Source organism: Aphelocoma coerulescens, chromosome 2, assembly GCF_041296385.1.
Source record: "Aphelocoma coerulescens isolate FSJ_1873_10779 chromosome 2, UR_Acoe_1.0, whole genome shotgun sequence".
Taxonomy (NCBI): domain Eukaryota; kingdom Metazoa; phylum Chordata; class Aves; order Passeriformes; family Corvidae; genus Aphelocoma; species Aphelocoma coerulescens.
In genome coordinates, this window is record NC_091015.1 from 76,951,759 (window position 1) to 76,979,216 (window position 27,458).

At 41.9% G+C, this 27,458-nt stretch overlaps 1 protein-coding gene across 3 annotated transcripts in view; it reads left to right on the forward strand.

The window, feature by feature from the left end:
* The first annotated feature begins 607 nt into the window (after positions 1 to 607).
* Positions 608 to 27,458, forward strand: part of LOC138106840 (orofacial cleft 1 candidate gene 1 protein homolog) — a 130,754-nt gene continuing 103,903 nt past the window's right edge. For all 3 annotated transcript variants that reach the window (XM_069008131.1, XM_069008132.1, XM_069008133.1), the window contains exon 1: positions 608 to 988. In XM_069008131.1, the coding sequence (XP_068864232.1) occupies positions 807 to 988 (182 nt within the window). In that variant the 5' untranslated portion in view covers positions 608 to 806. The remainder of the gene's footprint in view (positions 989 to 27,458) is intronic.

Sequence of the window (27,458 nt, forward strand, 5' to 3'; positions counted from 1 at the left end):
GGATCTCGGACATTTTTCCTCAAGTAACTTATTGAAATCTCCGGATTCCGCAGATCCTGGTTTGTTCAGATGATGTTCACTTCTTATTGTTCCTTTTCACTTTTTATCATGTAGCATTGTAAGTACATTAAATTAGTAATGAAAAATGAAACCACAGGAGTCCCCTGTATTCTAGATAATGACTGATACATCTTCTCACTTGTCTGTGTTATATTATAGTGTCATAACTTTCCTCTATATCCAATAATATTTTTCATTATTGCACCATCCACAGAACAGAATTGTAGAGGTTTGTTCAGATTCTAACAACATTTTCCTTAAGTAAATCCATATCTAATAACACCATTTATTTTCTCTTTCTTTTTCTTGCTGTATAGTGGAAGGTAACATGCTGATTTCTCTTAGAAAGTGCTGCTCAGGGGCTACAAGAACTTTAGCTCCATGCCACAGTGTTAAGTGGATTAAATATGAATTTGACAGTAAGGAATGGATGGGGGGCCAGTGTATTTGAGCTGAGATCCTCCCCAGGTGAGCGTGTGGAGGCTGCCCAGGTGCCAGGCGTAGTTGCCTCCCATTCATTGCAATCAGCTGCTGCAGTTATGGCAGAACCTGTGGCTACTTGGTGGCTTTTCTTTCCCTTCTCTTTCCTTTTATTTCCACTTCCTTTTCCCTTGTGATGCACCTGCTTTCATGAGTTGCCTTTTTCTTTCGTGGCTTGGAGTGGCACTGAGCTAAACTCAGAGCATACTTCTGTGGTGGCTTTAGGGTGCACTAATATCCTGAATGAATCATTTGTGGAAGCAAACATGGTCCATATTGTTGACTGTCTGGAGAGACTCTTGCAGTTACTGGAGAGGACAGGAGGCCATAAGCTGTTCAAAGTGTTTAAAGTCTCAGTGCTGTCCCATAGCCATGCACTGGAACCTGTTGTGATGGAACACAGGGATGTTCTTCAGAGGTGGACTTGCTGGAAATTTGAAGTCATGGGGTAAGTAACCATAATTTCGTATGCTGGGTGGCTGCATGGGTGCTCCTGTGCAGACAGTGTGTAAAGGCTGCATGTTTTCTCCTGAAGGGATGAAACATAAAGTGTACATTCAGGGAACTTCCTGCCTTCCCCAAAGTGGAGCAGTGGAAAGGATGGATTTCCTTGAGATCTGTAAAATGCATTTAGTGGCTGCAGTAACTAAAATAAGTCACTTAGCTTGATGCATTCAATGCTGAGTATTTTTCTTTCTGGTAATCTCCGTTCCTACTTAATTGAATTTTATACTGTGAAGTGGAAAACTGTGGAAGAGCCTTCCAAGGTGTTTCCATGGCCCAGCAATACAGGGTGCCTCTTCAGGGATTTCTTGTTCTCTGGGGCCTATCTCCTGCCTGTTTGGGGATAAGAGAGACTCTGCCATGGAAGTAGGAACTGTGGGCCTTAATTTCTTTGAATGTGGAAGGTACTGAAACCAACTTCCACTCGTAAGTAGTCACCAGGCTACTAAATAGAAGCTTTAAAAAAACCAACCTTTTCTGCGCCCCTTTCCACCAGTATGTAACTCAATGGCCCCATCCCAGTCCTACAGCAGCTTCCAGCAGCAGAGTGGCTAGTTGGACGCAAGAATAATGTGCATGTGCTGGACTGAGTGGCCTTGGTCAGTGAGCAGCTAGTCAGTCCAAGAAGCAAACCAGGGGCAGGTCCCAAACAGTTTCTTGCTGTACATTGACACCCTTTTTTTTTTTTCCCCTTTCCCCCTCTCTCTCTGCCAGTGTCATATTTTGCAAAGGGGCACCTGGAAGCAGAGGGCCGTTGTTGGTGGCTTAAGACCTCTCTGCTTGTTGTGCATGGGGGCAAAGACCCAGTTGTAGTTTACATAAGTACCTACCGTTGCTTATGGTTATGTAAAATAGGGATGAATATCTAAACCCAGGATCAGAAGTCTCCTACACATGAATGAGTCCGTTAAGTGGGGAAAGAAAACAAGGCAGAGCCGTGCCAGAGAAGGCACGGATGGCTTCACATTTTCGTTTGTGGAAGAGCTAAAAGTAAAGGCGAACAGTGAAAACATATGGTATTTCTCAACCACCAGATCAGTGGGGAAAGTAATCATGGAAAAAAGATTCTGCCTCCTCCCCTCCATGCATACAGACACCACAGAAAAATCAACTTAACTGCAGGGAGATGCTGGGCAGGATTTTGAGGATGGTTTTAATGAAAGAGAATGGGGAACAATTGTTTAATGGGCAGTGACTCAAAAGGACTGAGCACACCACATGTGCTGCAGGCAGCAGCCAAGAGGATGAGTGGTGGGTTATGCCTCTCTTAAGGCAGACTCGGCCCCAGTCCTGCTGGATGAATGAAAAAGGTGGGTTGATTATTTGAACAGGGAAATAACATCCGCTTCTGAAAATATTTGCACTTTTGGAATGCCTCCACTGACTTCAGATGGCTTTGGGATCAAAACTGCCTTGCTTAGAAGAAAGTCCTCGACTTGTTGCAGTGGGTGTGGGTTATGTGTTTCATCCTGGAGAAGGGGCATGGGGGAGAGCTGACGTGAGGGGCATCTGCTCCTGGCACTGATCAGACCGAGCTGCAGGATGTGTTTTACTGCACGTAGCTTTTTTCTCCCCCTCCCACAAAGAGGGGTTGAAGGCAATGTCAGTGATTGTGGTGCAAAACATTTGCAGCAAAATGCTGTCCTCGCTCCATGTGGTGTGTCTGTGCCTGACTGTGCTCTGCAACCTGGGTAGCAGCTCCCTGTGTGCATGGAGGTGACTCTTGTGCATTTGTGGATGGAAAAAATACTGCTGTTGGTGCCCTTGTTTAGAGAGAATGAACACCTGAGTCTTGCATACAGAGGAGGAGCTGTGATTTCAAACAATCCGTTTATGAAAGTGAATGTAGGAGGTGCTGGTGACTTCTTCCAGTGCTGGCTAGCAAGGAATTAGAGCTGAGTTTCCCCTGTGCTGGCAATAGATAGGACCACATAACAAGATCTACCACTACATCTTTTCTCACAGATCTCCTCCCTGACCACCTGCCTTTGCTTCTCAACCCCACTTACACCTTCATCTCCTCCTTGAGTTACCATCTTATGCAAAACTCCACCCAAAACACTTTTCTTCCTGCACCTTCCCTGAGGAGCTTCACCTCCCAATACTATGAGAATGATAGGATTTTGCCTTTTGCTGTGAGGGCCAGAAACCATCCAGATTATTAAACTTTCCAATACAGCTCTCTACTAGCATTTATACACAGTGGAATTCCTTATTACAGATGAGGATTTTAATTCTAAGCTTAGCTTGATAGAATGTAATTTAAAGCCATTAAGGATGGCTTAGCCTTCAAAGCAAACTCAAGATTGTTTAATTAGTCATGCAAGCCACTGAACACTACCCATAACACAAAACAGCTAAAGTATTTATTAGTTTTAGAGCTAAGCTAAGCCTTGCTTGTTCTACGTTTTCGATAAAATGCAGCAATTATTCAGCAAATCTTGCTTTTTCCTAATCTTCCAATGCTCAGTAAATTTTATTTCTGAATAAAAGCATAGCCCAAGTGTTTCAAGATGTAGAATGAAAACCAAATTGAATCAGTTCTTGTAAGCTTCAGAGGAAATAGAGGCAGTAATGGTGCTTGGGATGTTCCAAAAATTTTTGTGTGTATGTGTGTTGTTATTTTTTGCAATTGTCTTTAAAACAAGTGCAAGCCAGTTCAGACTTTGTCTTGTTTTTTTTTCTATTTCCCTAAACTTTCTGAAACAAGGTGTGCTAAGAAACAAGGTTCCAGTAAGCAGCTCTCTAGAAATTGCAAAGTGCAGCAAGGAGGTTTTGAATAAATTTGTGCAGATCAGAAAGAAAATGATCTCTCTTCATGGTTTCTTTTTAGGAGGTGCTGGCTCAGTCAGCGTCAGAATTTCAGGATTTAAATTGGAACCATTTCTGATTGGGTCAGCACGGTTTGGTGCTGTGGAGTTTCTTATTGCTTGTTTGTAGTATTTGGATCATGGCTGTCTGACTGGCACAAGGATTATTGCTTAGTTAACCCCAGTTGATATAAACTACACCCCAGCCCTCTGACCTGGGGGGCTGGGACACCAACTGATTTGTGCATTAAGAAGGGTTTGTGTTGGGATTGATCTGTGGTTTCAGTACCCATAGTGGGGTACTGTCTGGAGAGCTGTCTGGGCGAAGTTGGTTTTAGCCACTGTATGTCTGTTTGAGCTGTAAAATGCTTGTCTTGCTGCCATAGAATGTTTCTGCACTTGTTTTTGTTGAGAGCAATCCCTCCTTCCAATTGAAGGGAAATTGTAGTAGTACTGGGGACAAAGTTTCATGGACACGACCTCTATTCTGTGCTGCCTCAAGTTAACTGGTGAGATCAAAGTGTTGCCATAATGCTTTTTTGATATTCTGTAACTTGTGGGGAAAAAAAAGAAAGGGGGTTCCTTGTCTTACTAACTACTTTTGATTCTCTTCAATACCTTAGACACTTTCTTGGTCCCAGCACTCAGCTTTTTACAGGTGAATTGTTTTTTCGATTCTGTAGATGTTTACACTGAATTATGTTCCCACCACTAGTAACAACAGCAGGAAAGGCATTACTTTCCTACATGAAAATCAAGCCTAAAATAACAAATATCCCAAATAATGCAGCTAAAATTAGCTGCATCATTGAGAGTGGATTTATGTGACTAGTGTTTGGAAGCAGTATTTTCGATGTTATGACCTTTTTCAGGATAGTGATAATATGGGACCATTAGACGGCTGTTGGGGTATTTGTTCCCTGCTTTCCTAACTGTCCTACTCTAATTCCTCTTCCTTCTGTAAAGTAAAAAAATTTCTTATTGGTCCATGGAAAGAGAGGGTATGAAAGTGTTTTTCTAGAAGAAGCTAATGCTATATAAAGAACAATTCTCCTATGGGAAGAATCAAGTGCAGCCTTAAGCAGCAAATTATTTTCAGAAACAGTGTGCTTGTGACACTTGTGCAAAATATACAGACAAGGTAATTGGCTCACTGGGCTGCTTGTACTGCTTTATTCTGGTCATGATTTGGGCACTGCCAAAAGCTCAGAGTTCCTCCTGGCTTTAGGGGCATGCAGGGTGTGACTGCACTGCTTTGGGGACTTTTAGAGCCTCTGGGTTGTGAAATAATCCCTGGTTAAAGTGAGACCTGGCAGGTAAAGTTCCCTGAGGCTCTGACAGCCCAAAACACCTGCCCATGTAGCATCCTGCCCAAGAAAAGCGGGCTCTGCCAAGACTGTGCCTGTGACTGGGCAGAGTTTGCACAAATCTGTGATTACTTATGGTAATGGCCAGATCTGCTGAGAGGTGGCATTTTCCAACACAAGTGTTCAAAAAAATCTACAGTTGTCTCTGCCTCGGAAAGGTATCTGAAAAAAAAAAAAAAAAAGGCTTGGGAGGCAGTTTGGTGTCTTTTGATAAGACACTCCTACATAAGAACAAAATGTTATGACTCTATTACTTGTTGATTTCCTGACCTGTGAAAAGTTAGTTTCTGTGGTGAATGGGAGAAACTCTTCACATTATCAGTCTTTAAGTTACTCTGCCCTAAGGCTTTGGTAATTTAACTTCATTCTCTTTAAAAGTTGTTTTTTTTTCTCCTTGTTTTTTTTTAAACTTGAAACTTAAGGGGGGAAAAAAACCCCAAACCTTTCAAAATCTGCCCCCATTCCCTCAGGTGATGCTCTTCTGAAATGCAAATGCTCAATTATGCAAAGATAAGAACATGAGAAACTTTGGAAAGCAAAAAAAGGTTACCTTGATTAATGACTAAAGCTGTGTTAATGCTGGATTTTTAGTCTCCTGGCCAAACCAAAGAAGCATTGGGGGAAGGGAAATAATCCAATCCAACTGGAAGTAGCACTTGCATAAAGCCAGAATTAACACCAGGGACAGAAGAGAAATGCAGGTGGCTGGGAAGCTTCCTCATATTTAGTCTCTCTCTTCTGGTTTCTTCCCATCTTTCTTGTGGCAAGAGGGATTCAGTCATAACAGACGCATGCAAGGATGTGGTGAAACTGCTTTCTGGATAGGGAAATCCTGCCAGGAAATGTAGAGGAGACCAGGGCTTCTCTTCCTCGAAGAGCTGCAGCCGGTTTCTGTACCAAATACCCTACACAGTGTTAGGCTGAGCTGTGCCTGTGTACAGACAATGCATGCTGCAACCTGCATTTTGCCTAGTGAAGGTGCTAAAAGGGAATATTTTGGAAGGTGTTATTTAGGACACAAAAGAAGTGAGGAAGAGCTAACGTGGTCTTGCTAATTTTGATTTTTGCAATCCACCACACTTTAAAAGGATGCATGTGTAGGCATGCCCCAGGTTATCCTCTTGTACAGAAACATGTGTGTGTAAAAAAATTAAATGTGACCAGCTTGACCACTTCTGACTGCCTCCAAGGCTGTTACTCCAACCATTTATTTTTAAGCATTTTTTCCTAATAATTGTTTTTCTTTCATTTTAAGTAAGGTGATCTAAATTCTGTTGTCGACTAGACACTGGAATGAAACATACTTTTCAATATAATATTACCTAGAAGTTGCTAGATAAGCCTGGTAGGTATGATGGCTTCATGAAAAGCAGTAATTTCTTTAGAGGAAGTTTAGTTAGGGAGTTTTTGTAGTTTAGAGAACACAAATGATGTTCAGCATGCTGGTATGAGATGCTTGTGGAGTCTGGTATTTGAGCTGGTACCACGTACCATGGGTCAGCTTCAGGTCTGAGCAGATCAGGTGTAGTACAATGCAGGGACATTAAGGCTGAAGAAGTTTCATTCCAGGACTGCAACAAGAATTTCTATGTTACAGGTGCTAAGTGTCTCTTCCCTCCCTGACTACACTTTCCATATAGATTTTACTGCTGCATTTCTCATCCTTACTCATCCTTCTGTCTTTCAATGCTACTTTTCAGATTCTTTTTTTTTCTTTGATTATGCTGCAGGGTGTATTATCATCTCCTTTTATTTGTCTCTGTCTTATAGCTCATGTCCTGCATGATTTTGTGTTTTGGTGTAGTTTGTCCCACATAAGTTAGGCTTTCTTTGCTAGATGTCAGTGGTGAGGGAGATTAAATTGCAGAAATACCATGATATTCCTTTTTGAACCACAAGTATCTTCAAGTGCCTGGCTCTTTATAGCCAACTGTTTATTAACTCATTATTAGTGCAGTGTTTTTTAATTAAAAGAATAATTTTAATTAAAGTGGACATAAGATTTTCTAAGCTTTAGAAAACTGCATCCATTACCACTATGTAAAGCCACCTACTAAGGGGGCTTGTATTAAGGATACCTTGCTTGTGTCCAGTTCAGGCACTGAAGCCTAAAAACTTTCCATTTAATACATGAACTGTTCAAAATGCCATGTGCATCCCTCCATGTGTGCCTGTTGCAGACCCAACCATCCTACAGCCTGTTCTTTGTTCTGTGGGATCCTTATCACTGGCTTTTGCAGGTTTGAAATCCCTTGAGAGAAAATTGCCCCATGTCGGAGTTTTAATTGATTTTTAAATCAGTCTCTTGATGTGCGCAAGCTAACCACTCACTTCTCCAGGCAAAGGACCTGATGGTTATCACTTGCTCAATTATGTATCAGTGAGACTACACTAGGTTAAGTGAAGTTGATTTTGATTCTTAGGCCCAGAGAAACAAAGATAATTGTACCTTGTAGCAGCCTGTTGATCATAATGCTCAGAGACTTGTCTAGTTTCAAAAATCTGTTCTGGGCTGTAATTTCCTCTAGATGCTGCAGTGACAGAGACCATGGGATTGAATCTGTCTGAAAGTGCTGAAGAGCATGGAGCTCTACAAATAATATTGACTTGTCTTCATCCCCAAGTAATTGACAAGAGAGCTGACATGCCAAAGGGCTATTTAAATACCTGATATTTTTGGATGTTTAACAACTAAACTTACTGTTCTGAGAACGGTTTTTCAGGTGTTTTGGGAGCTTTGAAAATTGTTGCCCTCCAAGCCTAGAGGTACTAGGTGTTGGAGGGGTCTTGGCTGAGCCCTGCAATCATCTGTTCTTGGTATTTCCCCACCTCTTCCAATAACTGACGCCTTCCTACCTGCCTTTGAATCCTGCATGGAGGAACCCAATGGGCTCCACGAAATGCAGCTTAGTTTTATTTGTGTTTGAGCACTTTGTGTGTGCTCGGGTGCCTGGGACAGCTGTGTATGTGGAGCTGCCTTCCAGCAGGAAGGCTTGAAGCCTGCTATTTGTCCTAGCATGAATAATAATAATAATAATAAACCTAAATAATATATAGGTGTCAACATACTTTTTTTATAAGCCAAGGTACAGTTGTCTTATATGATTTCATATAAAGAGCACTCACAAAACATTCAATAGGGGAGACTCTAATGGACTTTTATTGCTCTGCAAGGAGGGAACATAAAATCACAAAGGAAAAGTTCTGAAATGCTTAAAAATAATTGAACTAAAGTGAAGTTCAGCATTTATTGAGCTTCAGACTGAAAAAAACAAAAGCCCCCCAACCCTGCAATGTCTTCTGAGTTTTCTGTGAATTCAAAATAGTGCAGTAACTTTGGAAGTATCTTTCAGTGGCAACAGAAAATGAAGTTAAAATGTTATATGGAGGGAACTCGTCTCATCAGAGCAATGGGAGTGAAGCTTAGCATCAAGTAAATGCTTTCATCTATTCAAGTAATTTGAATAATGCATAGCCCCCTGAATTAATAGGCAGGAAGTCAATCAAATTATTCTGTTAACTTTATAAACCTCAGAAAGCCATGGCTTGGGTGGATAAAGAATGTCAGCAGAGCTTGAGTGGCATTTAGCACTAGACAATTAATTTGGAAATGGGTGTTTAAAGAGCAGTAAATTTTCTGCATGCAACACAGTTCACTTTCCTGAAGCAGGTTTGTCTCTCAGGAAGAGATGTAAAACTGAAGTAGTGAGTAGTAGGAGTACTGCTTGGGCCTCCCCTGTGATGCCATTTGGGATCTGCTGGTATTTTTATGGTAATGTCTGCTGGTTAAGACATTCTTCACTTTGATCACTTGCTGAGGTGCAGCAGCAGTTTAATAGAGATGTAGGGTTTACATGTCATTTCACAAGCACTGAGACTCCTGGAGATACGTGGTGCTATTTGGACTCCCAAAGTACTTGGTTATTAACTGTAATTATTTAATGAATTAAGTGGTAGTCACCTGAAACTACTGAAATGGAGGTTGATCAACAATATTGTAATGGTGGACAAGAAAGTGAACGCGGTTTAAGATCAGTGAGCTGAAGATCTCATAGATAACGGGCCACTGAAATTCAGCTCATTTGCTTATCTCCTGCAGTAAGATTTTAATTTTCTGATGCCCTTTTGTCATGTCTGATAACATCTTGAAAGGAGGACTCAGATGTGGCCTGACTGGTAAAGTAGTGCTATTGATTTATTTCTTCTCTCAAATACTAGGGTATGTTTCTGGCAAACTGAGGCATTTGAGTAACTTTCAGTATCTGAACAACTTTGGTTCTCTGATAACTATTTTTATATCATGCACTTATATTCATACAACCTCTAGAGAAAATGCATTTTTTTTTTTTTCAGGAGTAATTTTAGGTAACAATGAATGTTAACTTATCAAATGTTAGCCCACAAAACTGTTTAGAGGTTAAGTGCTTGGTTATGAAGTCCTTGTCCAAGTATTATCTTCTGGATTCCAGCAGTAGCAACAAGAGACCTCTTTGTAACCATGTTGCATGCAGTGATTTGTCAAGCAAGCCAGAAAATAAATTTCTTTTGAAAGTGTCTTCAAAATGGACCTTAGCCTGAAATGCCAGGGAAGACCTCTGTGAATTGGATGTCTCTTGAAGAAGTATCTGGGCACTGTGAATACAGCAGAATAGCTCTCTAAATGTCAGCTAGGAGGGAGGAAAATCCATTCTGTTGTATTCACTAGAATGGTGGTGGCCAAGCTGGAAAAGGTCTGTCTTGTACCATGCAGTTGCTTTTCCATAGTGAAAGGAAACAAAATGCACGCGTGTGGTACCTAGATGCATGACCCTGCATCGTACTCCGAGATGTGCCATCCCATTTAATAGGTCTCATTTTTTCATCCTTGTGGCATGTAGATCCTGAGCAAAACCATTACAGTGGAATTTACCAATGGAGTTGTGGAAGTCTAATTTGGCCTGGTGTTAATTTTTTTTTTTTAAATTAGACTGTTTTTTTTTTTTTAATGTAATTGTTGCACTTTGGGAGACTGTCTGGAGCAAAACAGGATTGAATCGACTTTCATGTAATGGACTGGCTTGAAAAACAAATTAATTGGATTCTTTAAGAGAACACTGCTACGCTTTGGTTGGGGTTGCATCGACACACGTTGTAAACTCAGCAGCACTTCTGAACAAAGCGCAGAAGTAAATGTTTTCTTAGCTCTAACAATCATTGAGGCCATCTTTGGTTGTCACAGTCCCTGTTCATATATTATTTTTATGCTCCCAGCATACAGAAACAGCAGCTAGGGGAAGTTTTTATTTTGCATTTGACAAGTTGCATTTTGCTATTTTTCAACTTGCCTTTTTCCCTCTTGCTGTGAGGAATTATGTCTGGGGCTTAGAAACTACAACTGCTGTTTAGATATGTTTAGAATTTCAACTTTATCTCTGCAACTTTTGTATTGCTGTCATTTTATTGTTTAGGTATTGGTTCCACTTCAGTTTAAATCCCTTACTTGGGGGCTTTACAGCTTGTGTAGTTTCTAACCAAATTTTAGATGAGAATACATTTTTTTTTAATTGATATTACAAAGTGGTTTGCTTACTCCAGGAGAAGCAATTTAAGGAAAAAAATAAAACGTAGTTATTAAAAACAAAAATTAACTAAACTTGGCAGTTACTTGCTTCTTCCTTCCAAAGTACCTGAAATTAATGCTTAAAAATTAATGTTGAAAATTAATCACTTGATATACACCATATGCTTCTCTATCTTTCCAGTCAATTGTATTGGATCAGCTTTTCTCTACCTCTGAATTGGGCTGTGATCCAAACTGCATTATAGCACGGGAAAAATGCGGGGGATACAGCTGTTTCATCTAGTTTTGGTTATTTATTACACTGGAACTTGTTCAGACCTTATCTAAGGCACTGTGATTAGACCTTAGCAGCAGAACTTTTGAATTGCTGCATTCATGGCAACACAGAAATGACTATGGAAAATGGGGGAAAGAGCAGGATTCTCGAGATAGTCACTGCTGTTACAGGTTGGACTGCAGACTAATGTAGAGAAGACAGGAAAACAATGTAAAAATTAAGAGCAATATTAAAGGGTATATTTATATGCTATACATATTTAATATAAGGATTATCATTGCTGGACTAATATGTTTCAAAGAAGAACATTTGCACACAGAAAGACTGATACTGCTACCTATGGCTTGGTCACTCTGCAGCACTTATTACAAATTTACTCACTGCTTTATTTTTTTCCTCCCCAGCTCCATGCAGAGCTTAAAGCAGTGTGAAAATCAAGCCTACCTCTGTGTAAAGACTGGGAAGGTGCTCTCCAGGCCACAGGTGGGCCTGATATGTTGCAGCAGGCAGAGGGAGGAGGAAGAGGTTGGCCAGCTCCTGCACTGCGTAGGTGCTCCTTGAGCATGTACTTACATAACCTTCCCAAAAAATCAGGCCCTGACAGCTCCAGAGAAACTTGGCTCGTTGGACTGCACGTATGCCACCTGAATTCAGAGGAGCCATTATCTGCAATCTGGCACCTCTTGCAGGGCAATTATGTGAGTGGTGGTAAAAGGCAGGCACTGGGTGAGGGCAGTGCCTGTGCCAGGGCTGCTGCCTGGATCCCGGTACCCTGGGGTAAAGCTGAGCATGGTGGAAGGGGCTCATGGTCCCCTCCAGCCTTGTAGAAGCCTTTTCTTCCTGGGAAGAAAAAATGTCAATCTGTCTTGGGATCTCCTAGAGTTGTTTGTTGTTTGGTTCCTTTCTTTACTTTTTTTTAATTGACCAAATCACTTGGTACTAGTTGTGTAGTCTCTATTTATTAGACCTGTTGGACCTTTTCTCCCAAATACTCTTAGCTGGAGGTAAACACGTAAGAGAGTGTCCTCTATTTCCAGCCTGCAGTACCCAGAGACAGATCTGCAGGGTGATGTAGCTCTTTCCAGCCTGAGTGGGTGCCTGAGAACATTGCTAAACTGCCTTGGGGTCAGGCACCTTGAGCTGTTGACTTCCGTAAGGATTACATGCCTTACCTGCTTAGGTGCTTTGAAAGAGACATCTGACATTTCTGAATGTCTAAGCAACTTTGAAAATCCTGATCTCCCTCTTTTAATCTCTAGCTTCTCAGTATTCCAACGGTCTGGAAATTCTAATTGTTATGAATATACTCCAGGCTTGCTAAACATCTAGTAACTCTTCTTGTGCTGGTTGTACGTATGTCCTTACGAAGAGAGTGATGGCACAACCCTTTATCATAAACACAAATAATTTCTGTAAGAGTCCTACATATATTCTGCAGTTCTCATCTCTTCCACAAGCTGCAGAAAATGCATCAATATAAATGAATGCTATCACCTCAATCCCATCTGCTTTAAGATGGCCCCTGGGGCTGCAATCTCCATTTTGCAATTGCTTTTGCTTCTGTTTGCTCTTGGAGAGCTTCTAACTCCTGAACTACCCATCATTCTGCTCTTCTCATCTTACTTGTTTGCCTTTGGCCTACTACTTCCAATGCCATCTTCCAACAATTTACTTGCTTAAGTCATTTTCATTGGTCCATTTGATCACAATTCGCTTCCCAGTTGCCTCCTCTTGATTTCAACTCATGTGAGCCATGAATAGAATTTTCCCGAAGTAGGGTGGACTTTGCTTGATGTTTGTACTGAACTGCTTTTCATTCATTTGAAAGCCACTCCTCATTTGCTTTTTCTTCAGACATATAACTTCAATATACTATACAACTGAAAACTGTTAATTGGTTTTAGAAAGAAAACAAATTTTTCAGTCTTTACATAAAAAACTGTGGTTAATCATACATAGTAAACCCCAAACCACAAAAAAACCCCTGAAGAGCAACATTTCTGTGAAAAATCTAGTGCTCAATTTTTTTAAATTGAGAAGTTTGGCCAAAAGTAGACATCTTTGTTTCTTATTTAAAGACAACCCCCCTGCCCCCCCAAGTAATTACTGGAAATTTCTGTGGAAATTTTACACAAAATGGGCTTTTATTGTCAGATTCCTGCCATTGCTTCCAATAGTTTTCCTTTTCATTTCTATTCAAATCTGAAGCACAAATTTACTACCCAGCCTGAGCTGCGTGTCCCAGGGCGTCTACAGCTCCTTCCTGAAGGTGGCTGCAAATATCCTTTCCAAATGCCTGGCTTTCTCAGGGCCTGCGATGCAGACCGATGTTGGCCACCATCAGCCCTTAGCAGGGACCCTGGGTAGGACTCAGGAGAAGGGAGGCAGTCATCTGGCAGTGATGTGCCTGTGGATAGGACAGGGAGCCAAACTAGCTTGCTCCCTATTTCCATTGCTGGTAAAACAGAGGGGTTGTCACTTGTCCTCAAAGTGGATCTTGAAGGACAACCTGATGTCACTGTCCCCGTGTGTAAAGCAGGGTGTGGAGAGAACTACTTCTTTGGGTGCCTTCTCACTCTCTGCTTTTTCACCATTCTGATATTTTTTAGGTGTAGATATTTTCCTTATCCCTTGTACTGTGGCCACATCTATGTAAATCCCTCAGCAGCCTGGTCTTGCTAATGTTTTGTATCAGGAGATTATACAGACTTACATGCTGTGTGTTGCAGGGGAGGGGTAGGCAAATCCATGTACATGTTGTTATTTGGGATTTTTTTTCTTCCCTGTTGTAGTTACAGCTTTCCATTTTCATTTAAAAATCTCAAAGCACCCACTACCCTTGCAGGAGGCTGTTTCCACTTCTGCTTATTTTGTGTTTAGAAGACTTATAGAAAGAAATTCTCTATGAAATGTAAAAATGATCTGATTTTTTCCCCATTGACATTGATAATTAATTGGAGAGAAAAAAAATCTCATGGAAACATGGCTATCAAAAGTGTGGGAGGAAGCTCTCCCAGATGTTTAAATGAGCCTCTATAGCAGCCAGAGGACTGTAAAAGTGTAAGGCTGGATGTAAGCAAAGTTAAATGAAGATGCACCAGAAGGTAGATTCTTGTGCTGGCAAAATGCCTGGAACTTTTGAGGGATATTGAGAAATAGCCTAAGGCCCCAAAACTTGTGGCTTTCAAGGTTTGCTTCTCTCTGCCTTATACCATTTGTTTGTCTTTAGTTTTTAGAGAAAGACTTTCAAGTAAAGTTCCGACTTGAGACCAGTACTTCTGGAAAGGTTAACTCAGCCATGAGGTTTGTTTGTTCAGCATGGGGTGGCTTTCCAGCATGGATGCTTTGTTTCATTTCTATTTTCTTTTTCCTTTGGGTGAAGCAACGTTATATCTTTGTCTAGTCATCCATACTGTGTATCCCTTTGTTCTGTGCTTCCCAGCCCAAAGCAGGCTTTTAGCTTCACGTGCCTGCAAAAACCCAGGTGGTGTTCCATGCTGTGGATGGAGGAGGTCAGGTGTGAAATCTGGTAGAGCAGAGGGTAGGACTTTATTTTCCCCCTCCTGTCTGGACTTGAATGTGAGGTGGGAACTGAGGCAGCGGGGCTGAGCAGGGGCTTTACTGCCATGTGCCCTGGTTCAGTGATGCCAATAGAGATACTGCAGCCAGCACGCTTGGTCTTGGTCTGGTGCTTGTGTAACTCTGGCTGCTGTGGTTTGTGGAGGCCTAAGAGGAGTTTCAAGAGCTGGGGTAGCCTTGGTATAGGGCAGAATGTGTTGGAATGATGTTTTCTGTAATTTAAGACCTGGGTCATGGTTTGATTTTTTCTTTCTTTTTTTTTTTTTTTTTAATTGGGCTTTAAAAAGTGATTAATGTTCAGGTTTAGGGAGGACATGGGAGAGCAGTGCAGTGTGCATTAACATGTCTTATCTGCATGTGTGAAAATACCCTTTTGTACAAAGGGTTGCTGCTTGTTTCCCACATTTGTGGGGAAAAAAGGTGTGAAATTTGGAGCATGTTCCAGGAAAAAATCAGTTGTCTCGTTTTACTCAAGGCAATGTGAGGTTGGCCCCTTGCCATGCTTTGAGCACTTTACTCCCGTTTGCAGAGAGAGACCAATGCTCCAAAAGAAGGAGGGTGAGAGGGCTGGAGGAAGAAGCAGCACAAAAGGCAGGGCAGGCAGCTGCACAGCAAGGAGGCCACTGAGTTGGGTACAGGACTGTGACCTGGCAGGGGCTGCACGCCAAGCTGAGCCACAGAGCAGCCAGGAATGCTCCTCGAAGCTCCTGCCCTACCATGCTGGGTGTGCAGGCATTTTGAAACAGGCAGGTTTGGGCATGCACGGAAGCGTCTTCCAGCTTTTATGATCGGTGCAAGGAGAAGCTGTCATTTTTTCCCAGGGCGTGTAGAACCAGTTTCGCTGGTCGAGCGTGTGCTGCAGCGGAGGAGCCAAGGCCTGTCGTGAGCGGGGCTGCGATAGACCTGCCTGCTGGTGCTCCTCATCTGTGGGAAGGGTGCAGTCAGGGAGCTGGGAGCCTGTACTGACTGTCTTGGCCGTCTGCAGAAACACCTCTTTTTCTCAAAGGGCCGTCACCATGCAGTGCTGCAGGGTTATCAGCCACCCACCAAGCATTGTTGCAGGTGGTGATTGTGGAGCTGTTAGCCAAGCGTGTCTTCCTTTAGGAAGACTTTTCATTCAATTTTTATTTTTCTTCCATTTATGTTGTCAAATTTGCTACTTCTAATGTCCCTGCTTCTCCAGCAAATTTCTCAGGGTGGTATTGCCAACTTTCTGGATTATTATTCTGTCATGGGGCATTTAGTGTGTTGCTTGATTTTTTTTTTTTTTTTCCCTTGACTTACAAGGTGCTGGCACCTTCTGAATTTGGGGATTTTGAATTGCACAAAATACAGTTCTAATTCTTGTGATGAATAGCTTAAATTTACCAGTGAAAAAAATTATGAATAAAAGAAATTTCATTTTCCAATCTTGTTTCTCCTAAATCTTTTCCTTGAGCGAGTGGCTTGTAATTACTTGAAATAATTGGCATTGGAAGTGCTGCAGTAGCCACTGCAAAAGCCACTTTCAAAATGGTTATACCAGAAACTAGTCAAGTTGTGCAATCTCCTCCTCACTGTGATGTTGTGTGGGCAATGCTGGGCTCTGCTTCTGGACACATTTCCTTCGTGATGGTTCTGTGCATGCCAGTGCGCAAAGGAAACCTGCACGTGTTTTGGCAGGATTCTGTCCTGCAAATTAGGTCACCTTCAGAAATGAGCACTGAACTACTTACTTAGGGTCTTGATCTTCACAAACCTTTGCTTGCAAATGGTTTTCACTTAACCAGTCTCCCTCAAAAAAAAAAAAAAAAAGAGGTTTTGAGAGCGCAGGACTTAAGTCTAGTCAAGTAAAGTCTAGCTCACAGGTTTGGCTTAGTAAGTTTGCTGGCCATGCAACTTTTGGGAAACATTTTCTTCACCACTCTAGTATCCACATCCTCTTTTCACTCCCTTCTGTTATTGCTAGCTTGCCAGGTTTGACAAGAGGAGTTAATAGATATAGACTCAACCCCGAAACTGAAGGGGGTGGCAGGAACCACCTTACCTTGATTCATAAGCAGCGTGTTGCACTCTGTCAGCAACACTTGTCCTGGTTTTTTTTAAAAAAATTTTGGTTTTTTAGGATTGTTAAAAATGTCTGAAGACTTTGTGATAGGTTGTTTTGTTTTGTTTTTAATAAGAAATGGAGGTATGTCTGGAGCTAGTGGAAGCAGTCTGGGCTCAGGAGAAAGCTGGAATGTTGTGTTCCACTTAAATTCACTATCTTTTGGCTAGAAAATCTGAGCATGTCAAAATCCTTACTTCTAAAATTCTCATGAAATGGACTAAATCTTTGTGGAAGACAGAAAAATGTATTTCCCAATCCTGCGGAGAAAATGGCTGTTTCATTGATATTTGCTAAAAAACCCCTAGAACAATAAAAAAAATTGTCTGACCGGAGTGTTCTGTGAGTGTTTATATGTGAAAAGTGTAGAGCACCCTGCTCATGCACACACAGTTGCACAAATGCGTGCCTGCAGGTTTGTATCCTTTACCACAGAACTGAATAACTAATAGCTCACCCTGCGTGTTTCACAACTCTTGTGCGGCTCTGTAGATCCAACTGAAAGGTACAGCAGGAACAGCTTGAGAGGCATATGTGGGTTTATTCCCTCTCGCTACCTCCGTTCTCATCAGACATATTTCTACCAGTCAATTGGACTTCGTGTGGTAAGGATGTCATTAAAATAGAGTGAAATCAATGAAAGAACCAAGGTTGGTTTTTTTTTTTTTTTGGCCGTACAAACACTGCACTGAAAATCTGTTTGTTCCTGCCCTTAAGTGATGAAACAAATACTCCCCTGAACTGACGGGTCGTTTAAAACCATCAGAAGGCATGAAACACAATTATTTTTCTATCACAATTAATTTTCTCCAGATAAGCTCAGTTCACAATGGTGTGCAGTCCACCCCTGGAGCCCCCAGGCTGTGCTCCTGGTTTCAGTCACAAGTGCGTGCACGGGCTGTGGGAGGGGATAACGGTGTGGTCTGAGTGCCGTGTTTGAAAATACCTCAACATCAGCACCTCAATCAGCCTTGCTGCAGGTTTTACCTGATGAATGTTTGAGGAGAGGTTGGGGCTTCCAGGGTCTTCCACTATTCCCCTAGAGCAGTGTGGCTCTGCTGGGCTGTGGCAGGTTCCGTGCTGCTCGTGTGTGCCACCAACTGCACTTGTGTGGCTGTGTTGTCCTGTCCCTGTGCCACTGCCCGTGTCCCTGCCACAGTCTCTTCCACAGCATGATCCCTCCAGGAGCACTACCCTGGCATTGTAGGCAATCCTCTCTGTCGTGGTTGAGGCACCTGAGTTAGGGCCTTTGCAGCAACAGCTGCTTCTGCCCCTTCTCTCATTAATGTGGTTTGGACTCTGGCATAACCAAGGCCTTAAGCAAGGTGAAAAAATCCGTGTTAACAGCCAGACCCATAGCTTGGTGTGGGGCTCCTGGAGAGCCACCTCTGGAAGGCAGGAGCAGTGTCCATGGGCTGAGCATTGTGCTAGCCTTGAGGGTCTCTAGAGGAGACCAACACTGCTGGGATGTGTTCGAGATGACAGCATGCCCCCAGGTGAACAGGGATGCTGAAGTCACACAGTTGTCCTTGTCCCCCTGTAAGCCTGTGTAGCAGGGCTGAAAAAGCATTTTTCACATGTATTTTCTGTTTAAGAATGGGAGGCAGCATAAATAAACTTGCAATTCCGTCTCTCATCTTTGTAAAACTGAAAAATATCAGCCAGTTAGGTGTTTTAAAGCACATTAATATTTAATTCCTGCTCTGAGGATAGGCCAGTAGGGGAAGCTGGAAAAAGTTTACCATATTCTTATTATTTTTGCCTGTGGGCAAAAGTCCAGCAAATCTTTCACGAGAGAGATAATTACAGGAGGACGGTGTGGAGATGTGTGTTGTAGCACACGTGAATGCTGACCTGGCTGCTCCCAGCAGCTGGCAGGGCTGCTGTGATGCTCAGAATTACATTTCCTTCTGGGAGACAGCAGGAGAAAGGGCTGAGGGATTGGGGTGGAAGCAGGAGGGGCTTGCTCAGTTACAAACCCTCAATTTTTACCTTGTTGAGCATTAAGGGAAACAACTGATGCCGATGAGGGATTGGAGACCAGTTTGGAGTCTCTGAGCACCTTCCTTCCCCCTTCATGCTGGAGCTTGCTATTGCAAAACACCTGATGGGAGGTGATAATACAGTTTGCAGTCAGATAAGGATGTGCATATTTATGCAGGCTGTACAAGGTAGGAGAAAGAGTCCTTGTGCAGGAAATGTAATGTTATTTGAAGAAACATCCTTCTTGACCACTTTAGTTGGCCTTTTCATTGCAGTTCTATTTTAGAACTCACTAAGAGATTCCATATGGATGGAGTTTTTTTCTTGATTTTTTTTTTCCCCTTTTTTTTTTTTTTCTTTCTTTCTTAGAGAGGGCATGCTGGTGAGAGAACGAGGCAATATTTGTGGTAGTTTTCTGATCAAAGCTGAAAAATGGGCAGTAATGTCAGGGAGCTTCAAGCTAAGCTGCTGGGTAATATAGCCTGGCTCTATGGAGAGGGGTGAGGGGTAAAAGGGAGATGCAAAAAACAATAGGGTGAAAAAAGTGTCTTTGCCTTGTCTTTAATGTGTACTTATTTTTTTAAATAATTGATTGTGGCTAAGCAATAGGCATGCCTACCTGTAACTCCACAAACACATTTTGGATTGCTTTAATTGCAACAAAGGGGCAATACAATATATGTTTTATATGTAAAACTTGTGCGTGTGTATTTTTTTCCTGTATGTGTGTGCCTTTTATTTCATTCAAAAGAAAGGCCTGTGAGGACTAGAAAAAGAGGAGGATACTGTCTCTTTATGAATACTAATAAGGAAATCAAGGGGGACAATGGCACTTCAAGTTTCATCTTTCCATTTCCTAGAGGCGCAAACTCTGCAAGTTGTCACCTTGGTGTATTCAGTGCCTCTTGAAGCACTAGACTCCTCCAGAGAGAATGTCAGCCCCAGCCCTGGGCAGTTTTGACAAACAGAGTATATATTGATACATGATAAAGTATGCTAGAAATCACCCCAGCGCTAAAGGCTACTATAGTTTTAATATCATCATTTGAATTAACAAGCATTCTGTGGAGAAATAATGAGCTTTCATTATTCAGAACATCATCCTTACCCCGGGAACTCAGAAACCATTAGCTCTTGAGAACTTAATGAAAAGATGATAAAGAATGTTTTAGATAAAAGTTTGAACGGGTGCACTTGGTAACTAAGGTAAAATATTAATGTTTCTCCCAATGATGAATTGCTGTTGCTAAACTCATGCTTGCTGAGGAGATGGAGGGGTATGTAGGTGTTTCTGTGGGCAGTGGCTGGGATATGGAGGGCTGTCACTGCCAGTATGCCCCATGCTACTGCCTGCATCCTTTGTCAAAGGGGATGGGAGAAGAGAGAAAGTTGGTTATTCCAATCTCCCCATCCTCCCCAGCAGCTATTTTCCCGCTATGGGACTGAAGTTAAAATCCTTTGCTGTTTCTTTCTTGTTAGTATTTGCCCCCACTTTTTTTTATTTTTTAATTTATTTAACATGATAGGCAATGCAATATAGCCAAGAGGGAGTGGGAAGGGGTGTAAGGAACAAAACGAACCAGCGCAAAAAATTCTGTCCTGAAGCTGCTGACCTGAGGCTCGGTTTGGGTAGATCTGGGGCACTCAGGCTGAGCGTGGTTGCCACTTGCTGAAATTCCATATGGGTGGCTTGCTACATGTCTGCAATAAAAACCCCGGTGCAATAAACGAAGAAAAAAAAATATATAAAAGTTTAAATTTTATTGGGTGTAAAGCTCTTAAAGAACTGCTGTTCACAAAGAGTATAAAGATTGCTGAGTCTCGGTGTACATACGCCTACTAAAATGTGTTAGTCCTGCTGTTTTCTTTCTTTAACTGTAGCAATTTGCTTTCTTGCTGTTCTATAATCCTTGCGCTTACCAGCATGGAGGGCTCGCAGCCTGCTTCCACCTGTGGGCAGCTGGGAGAGGCTGTCTGTCCTTCTGAGGCAGGTGGAGAAGTGCTTGGAGATCCCTGAGGTTGGTATTGCTGTGGAAAGCTTCGTTCTTGCTAAACAACGCGAGTGGGGGGAGGAGAAGGAAAACAAATGGGAATAAACTATCACATAAACAGTCTTAAGTCATGGTGTTTGCTGCTAACAGATGCATTTAGGTAAATGCTGTTACCTCAAGAGGTGTTATCTTCTGGGGATCCTTATCATAATTTTGTTTTAAATCTGAACAGCTGTTGTTTAACTACCACAGACCACAATTTATCTACAGCTTGAGGCCATAAAGGTACCTTTATTACACTCTCTTTCTTTTTTTTTTCCTTCCATTTGATTTAATTTCAGTGTGTCTGACACCAAAATGCTATATACAATTTGCATATTACAATATGCACTATTGCAGATTCCATACACTGCTAAATGGGAAAATTGGAGCAGAATGGTAAATGGGGAAAGCTTGCAATGACAAATAAAAGAGGAAGATGAGCTCCCATGTTTCATTTACATGTAAAATATTCTGACAATAGTTGTTTCCCCAAGAACAAAGAGCTGGTTTTTCTAGGGTGACTGGTTTATGATGGCTGCAAGAAAAAAAAAAAGGATGTTTTTTTTGGCACCAGAACAGAAGCATGCTTATCTGAATTGAGCCCTGGGGCTTGCCATATATTTGGAATAAAACTTAAGTCTTACTTAAGAAACCAAAAAATATTGAAGCACGAACCATAGTGTACTAAGACTGAAAATCAACCTCTCTCTGGACAGAGTCCTGAAAAGGACTTTAGGAAAAGACAATTTTGTTCTGAATCACCTGATCTTTTGTAGTTGATCTCTGAAGTTTATTATAGGGTACAGGGAGGGAGAAGTGCTGCATAGTGTGTGGTGTACATGGGAAACTGTGGTTTTATGGGGGATTCTTCTAACCTTTACATCTCGGATGACCCAGGTGGTATCTTCCAGCCCTAGGTTGCTGCTTCCAGTCCTGCCAAGTAATCTGTGTATCTAGACTTGAGTTTCTCACTGCCCTGCTGCAGAAAAGGTGCACAGCTCTCTCTGTACTTCCCTTTTCCTTGAGGAGGCAGGAGGCCTTTTCCTCCAGAGTTGTCAGTTTGGAAGCTTTCACCAGTACAAAAACTGTGGTAAGAAATCTCCCCAAATGTAAAGTTTTACATATGAATTTGAGTTTGTATAACCCTTAACACTTCACCCAAACCTCTAGAGTTCTGCTTTATGTTAGTTTTTCTTTGGAATAAATAGTATTTTTAACACCTGAATGATATGTATAGTGGCTTGATAACAGAAAGCACATCTCACCACCTTTGCTCCCACTTCCTCCATCCTGGCCATGAATGTGAAACCTGTACATGTCTCTGAGAGTGGGGTGATGTTGTTGAACTGTTTTCCTAAGTGCAGAATACATTAATCTGTTGGCACTTATCAAAAAAAAAAATACCATAACTCAGCTTCTAATTGACCTTCCATACTCCAACATCCATCAAGTAACACGATACTGTTTAGCTTGGCTTTTCAAGGACAGTGTGGAGAAAAAAACACCTTGTAGTGGGGAATTGGGCTTGGGTGTATGTGACCTCCTAATACTGGCCCTTGATGCACTTGTGGATGCTGTTGGTGATCAAACTACGCTATGATCCCGTCAGCCAAAAATTCCTTTTTGTTTCTGAAATCTATCCCAGCCAATTTAATCTCTCAGTTGATGTTTCCCCATCTTGTGTCCTCTAGGTATTGTGCAGAGCTCAGTGTCTTGCACATGAACAGTAGAGGGTTTTATTGAAGTACGTGCAGGTATGAACCGGCGGCTAATGTCTCTTGTATAATATTACTCCTGAAAGAACAACTCCACAAAGAATACTGTCTAGAATTACAGGGCAAGAGCAAGTCAACAGTTAATTGGCTGTGCTGTAATTACTTCTAGATGCATAATGTGCAATACTTATAGGATTTGTAGAAGTGGCATACAAATTTCGCAGTGGTCTCTTGGTACTTTATCATGTGTGGAGGATTTTGGTAGTCTCTGTAGATCTTGGGATTAATGGTACTGTTATAATTTATTCCTTCTCTGCTATTTTAAATAGTGTGGGCTTTTTTTTTTTATTTTCCTCTTAAAAAAATAAATTAAGTCTGTCTTTAATTGTCTCAAAGGCTAGAGTGAAAAATAGGACAGATGCTGTTCAAAGGCTCTGTCATTCTTTTCTAGGATGGAAGTAATTCCACTTGCTTTTTGTTTGCTTGGAGTGGCTCGCACTTCTGGCGGTGTGTGGCAACCGCATGTCGTGTGCTGTGGTAACACAGCCCAGTGGGTTGCAGACCTAACAAAGGTCCAGATGAATATGGACAGTGAGACAGATGTAGTTTTTGAATATCTGGAACCTGATTTTCCCCATCTTTAACCCCAGGGTTCAGAAGATATAATTTCACTGAGCGTATGGAATGACTATTTTAGTCATATTGGGCAAAGATCTGAAACGGCCAAGAGCTGTGTGTGTGGGAATATGGATGAGATCGTTAGAAACAAGGCCAGGCAACAGTAAATTCTTGACCTGGCTATGTCTCATGGTTTCAACAGTCCCCAGAGCTGTGACTCTTTGGACAACATCCAAGCCTCTGAAGTCAACCATAATCTTTCCAACTGCAGCCGTGAAGAGGCTCTGCAATTTGGTGGCACAACAAGCACATTTCAGGGCTGCTGAAATCACACTTGAGAAGCCAGCTCGGAGGGACTTGTGTGCACGTGAGGTTTCTATGTGCTTGGTTCACTCATCTCAAGTGATGTGGATACAGAAGTTAAAGTGAAGCTTTATTATATGGACTTTGGAATCCCAAAAATGCCATTTGTATTTTACCTTATTAAATATGGAAATTGTGTCAAAGGTAAATGTCAAGGGGCTATAAAATTACCCTTCTTATCTCCTGTACGTTTATCAGTTGATAAATGGAAAGAAGCTGCTGCCAAAATAACTGTGAATGAATAATTTATAAATGACTGATGCATCGTGTATGTTGTTTCAGGCAGAAAACAGTAGGACATCAATAATCAAAAGAAGTTGGATTAATTTAGCAGTATTTTGCTGTTAATATTTTTATCTAAATTCTGCAGTCTGGACCTTTGTCGTGAGATCCTTCTCTTTGTCGTTAAGGACTGATCCACAGATCACTGAAATCAATAGGAGTCAGCTGTTTACTTCAGCAGGCTGTGAATCAAATTTATAATATGCATATGTAGCTTATTTCCCCCTGCTTTTATAGCACTCTGAATTTGAATTTTTCTAACACTGTGTGTCTTAGCATGGAATTTGGTTCATGTGTTTCTTCCCTACCCACTTTCCTGTGGGCTGAACATCCTAGGCAAGAAATTTGGAGAACTTGATAGAACAAGGATGAGGAAAAGGTGACTGCCAAAAAAAATTGCCTATATTCTCTTGTGTTTCAGTTCCTTTGTTTTTATTCACACAGGGAAAACTGATTTCTTGAAACTTAGATTTCTGTGCAAGGGAGACTTTTTTTCCAGCACGTATTTTTCACATGCCCTCCCCCAAACAGAGAACATTTAGGAGATTTTCAGCACTGGCTTATTCACATTGTGAATAAGGTTAAACACTGAAGAGGTGAACTAGATTATTTCTTTCTGTTCTTTTCCATGTGATTTAAATATGGCCCATTTTGCCCATCACATGACAGAGCTGCCAGAGATTGCCTCAAGCTAGTTTATGGCTTTAACTAAAGGTCATCTTAGGGGGGAAAAAAAATCCCATGGAGCAGGGGGAGGAGAAAAATGTATTTAAAAAAATACATTAGAATGGATTTTAAGCATTTGTTCTGAAGAATACAAATGAAAAAGAGAAGCTGCCATTATACTGCAATGAGTCAGAAGGAAAAAAATAGAACCACCACCACCACCAGTAATAATAAACTCTCTTCCTCTGCGCAGCACAGCGCCTCATGACAGAAGGGTGCGCAAAGCAACTGCCTGGATTTCTGTCTACAGCTTTCTCTACCTGACCTAGATATCTGGCTAGCAGTTCGCCACTGCAGAAAATGCCCTAGTGCAAAACTCCGACCCCACTGGCTGCTAATAAGAGCAGTTCTCACATCCGTAGCTCTGCATCCATCCTCACCGTGTAATTGGTCTGGCTCTTCCAGCTAGCTGCCTCTCCTCCAGTAGGCCCACACTGGGAAGAGAAATCCCAGACCTCCTGAAGGCTGAGGGGCTCCAAAACTGTGCTATGTTATCAACAGCTACATGGTTAGCTAACTGCTGTGACTAAATGGAGATTGGGAATCACTGCAGGCAAGGGATGAAAAGTGATGCCCTCCCATAGCACAATGCTGATATGCAGAATTGGCCAAAACAACAAAACTTCACAGACAGTGCAGCAGAAGGCATTGGCTCTCTTGTTTGGGCATTTTATTACCTGGAGCTAAATGTGCAGAGAAGGGAGATAATGAAGTACTTGACTAATTCAGTGTGATCCAGCTGGCTAAGCCAGAGGGGCTGTAGAGCAGGAAAAGCTACAGAACTCACTGCTAGCCATTTTCCCTTGATACCTGTGAAGCCAAAACAAAGAAGTGCAGAGATCAAAAAGCAGAGCAATATCAATATCGGGAAAGGGGAGGGGGACAACAAAAGGGGAGGAGAAACCTCTAAGGTTGCCCCCCCATCCTTTCTCCCTTCTGCTCTTTATTTAGTAGTGGGGGGGAGGGGAAGGTTATTTTCATTTGCCTCATGCTAACTTCTAATATATTTGAGAAATTCACCAAATACCCAAACATTTAGTACCCCGTGTGTCACAATACTCAACGCCAGCCTAATTTTTAAAATTTTATCTACCGTTTGTGCTTGGGGGAAAGAAAAGACAGGTTTTGTAATGCAGGCACGTGCAATGGTAGTGTGTTCAAAATCCCATATTCCTCCCCTTTTCCACAGCCTAAAAGGCTAGATAAACTATACAATTCTTATCCAGAGGGAAATTAGAAAATGTTAAGTGTGTAAATCCCTCTCCCCGGCTCCTAGGCATTGGTGAGGTTTTGCTGCTGCAGGCGGGTTTTTTTCCTCCGACAACCCAGCTATTTAAGTGCACATGGCGCATTGCTCCCTCTGTCTCTTCCCCTTCCCTGACTGTTCCCCACCATCTTTCTATGGAGTACAATGCAATTCCAGCTGCCCTAACAAGCTGTTGCCCAAACGAGAGGGAAGTGCTCGTAAAAAGCTGGTAGTAAGTGAAAGACAGTTACCATACTTTATTAAATACAGAAAGCCAAACCTCATACCTGGTGTAATGTTGGTGAAATGCCATGAAAGGAAATGGAGGAATACCCACCTCCACCAGGGCTGAATTTAGCCTGCGGTGCTCTCATCATGGCTGCCAGGGAGTGAATCACTGCTGACCAGTCTGCCTGCCAGTTGCTGTTCATACCTTTTTTAAAAAAATTTTTTAAATTTGAAGACAGGCAGACACTATGCATCATTCAGAGATGAACATCACAAACACGCTTTGCAGGGAAGGCGACCACAGCAGACTGCCAATGCTCTTCTAGTGCCAATTACAGTGATGGTTTAATCGTAAAAGCAGATTCATTAAAATAGGATCAGAGCCAAGGCGTTTGTGATTTGGAAGCTTTTGCTAACTTTTGATAGTTATCATCAAGGGCAGCTGATGTGACATCACCCTGCAACTCTGAGTCATATTTTTAATGGACCACATGCCTTTGCATGATAATTTTGCTGCTAGAGTTAGCTTGGCATTAGCTCAAGAGACAGAAACACCAGCAACCAAATCTGAAGATGTGTTGAGAGTTTGCAGTTGTCATGGAAATTGGGGGTTGTGGCTGGTTCTTACCTCCTCTCTAGAATAGAAGTCCATATTTGCTCCGTTCAGCCTGGAAGCTAACAAAAAGGACTAGAGGCAGCTACTCTCTGACAATGTGGATTTGAAGATACAGGAAGCTCCTTTTAGGTTATGTATAACATTATTCAGAATTTTTTTTTTTGCGAAGAAAATACTTCCAGCACTGGAAAAACACACCTTTCCTGCACTGGCCCAGCTTTTTTCCATATGGTGGTGTTGTGACCATAATATGTCTGGAGAACGCCTTGCAAAGGGCATTCATGGGTGTTAGCAGTGAGGGAGCAAATGCGAAGTCCTGGCTTGTGCTAAGCCTCTGTTGTTGTGGTACAGCTGGGATTTCACTGATGTACTAGACCCTTTTTGAATGGGAACAGCCTGCGCTCTCTGTGAGAGAACATGGGGGTTACAAGATGGTGTGTATTGTAACTCAGTGATTCCACGTGATGCAGATTAACAGGTACTCATAAATAACTTGTGAGTTCAGAGAGTCATTACAACCTGACCTGGCCACCTCCAGTATCAATACATCTATCAATACATCTATCAATAACAGTGATGAAAATTATTAAGACAAAGCCTCTTAAGGCCCTACTGGATTTAGCAGTGTGGGGAGAACAGGAATGTACTTGTCCCTGGAGAAACAATAACCTAGAGCTATGCCGTGTTTAAGGAAAAAAAAAGAATAAAAGTTTGTACTCCTGCTGAGGAAGTGGGTGTGATGCTGGCTGAAGGATGCATAGGTGTGTATATACATGCCTTGCTGTTTCTCTGCTGCTGCTGTGTGCTGTGTTGCTGTAGCTGTCAAACTATAATCTCTTGAAGATGACATATTTCAGAGTAGTGCCCTACTGGGATAGAGCTGCAAACAAACTATCTCCATGACCTTTCATGCTCTTAGAGTGCT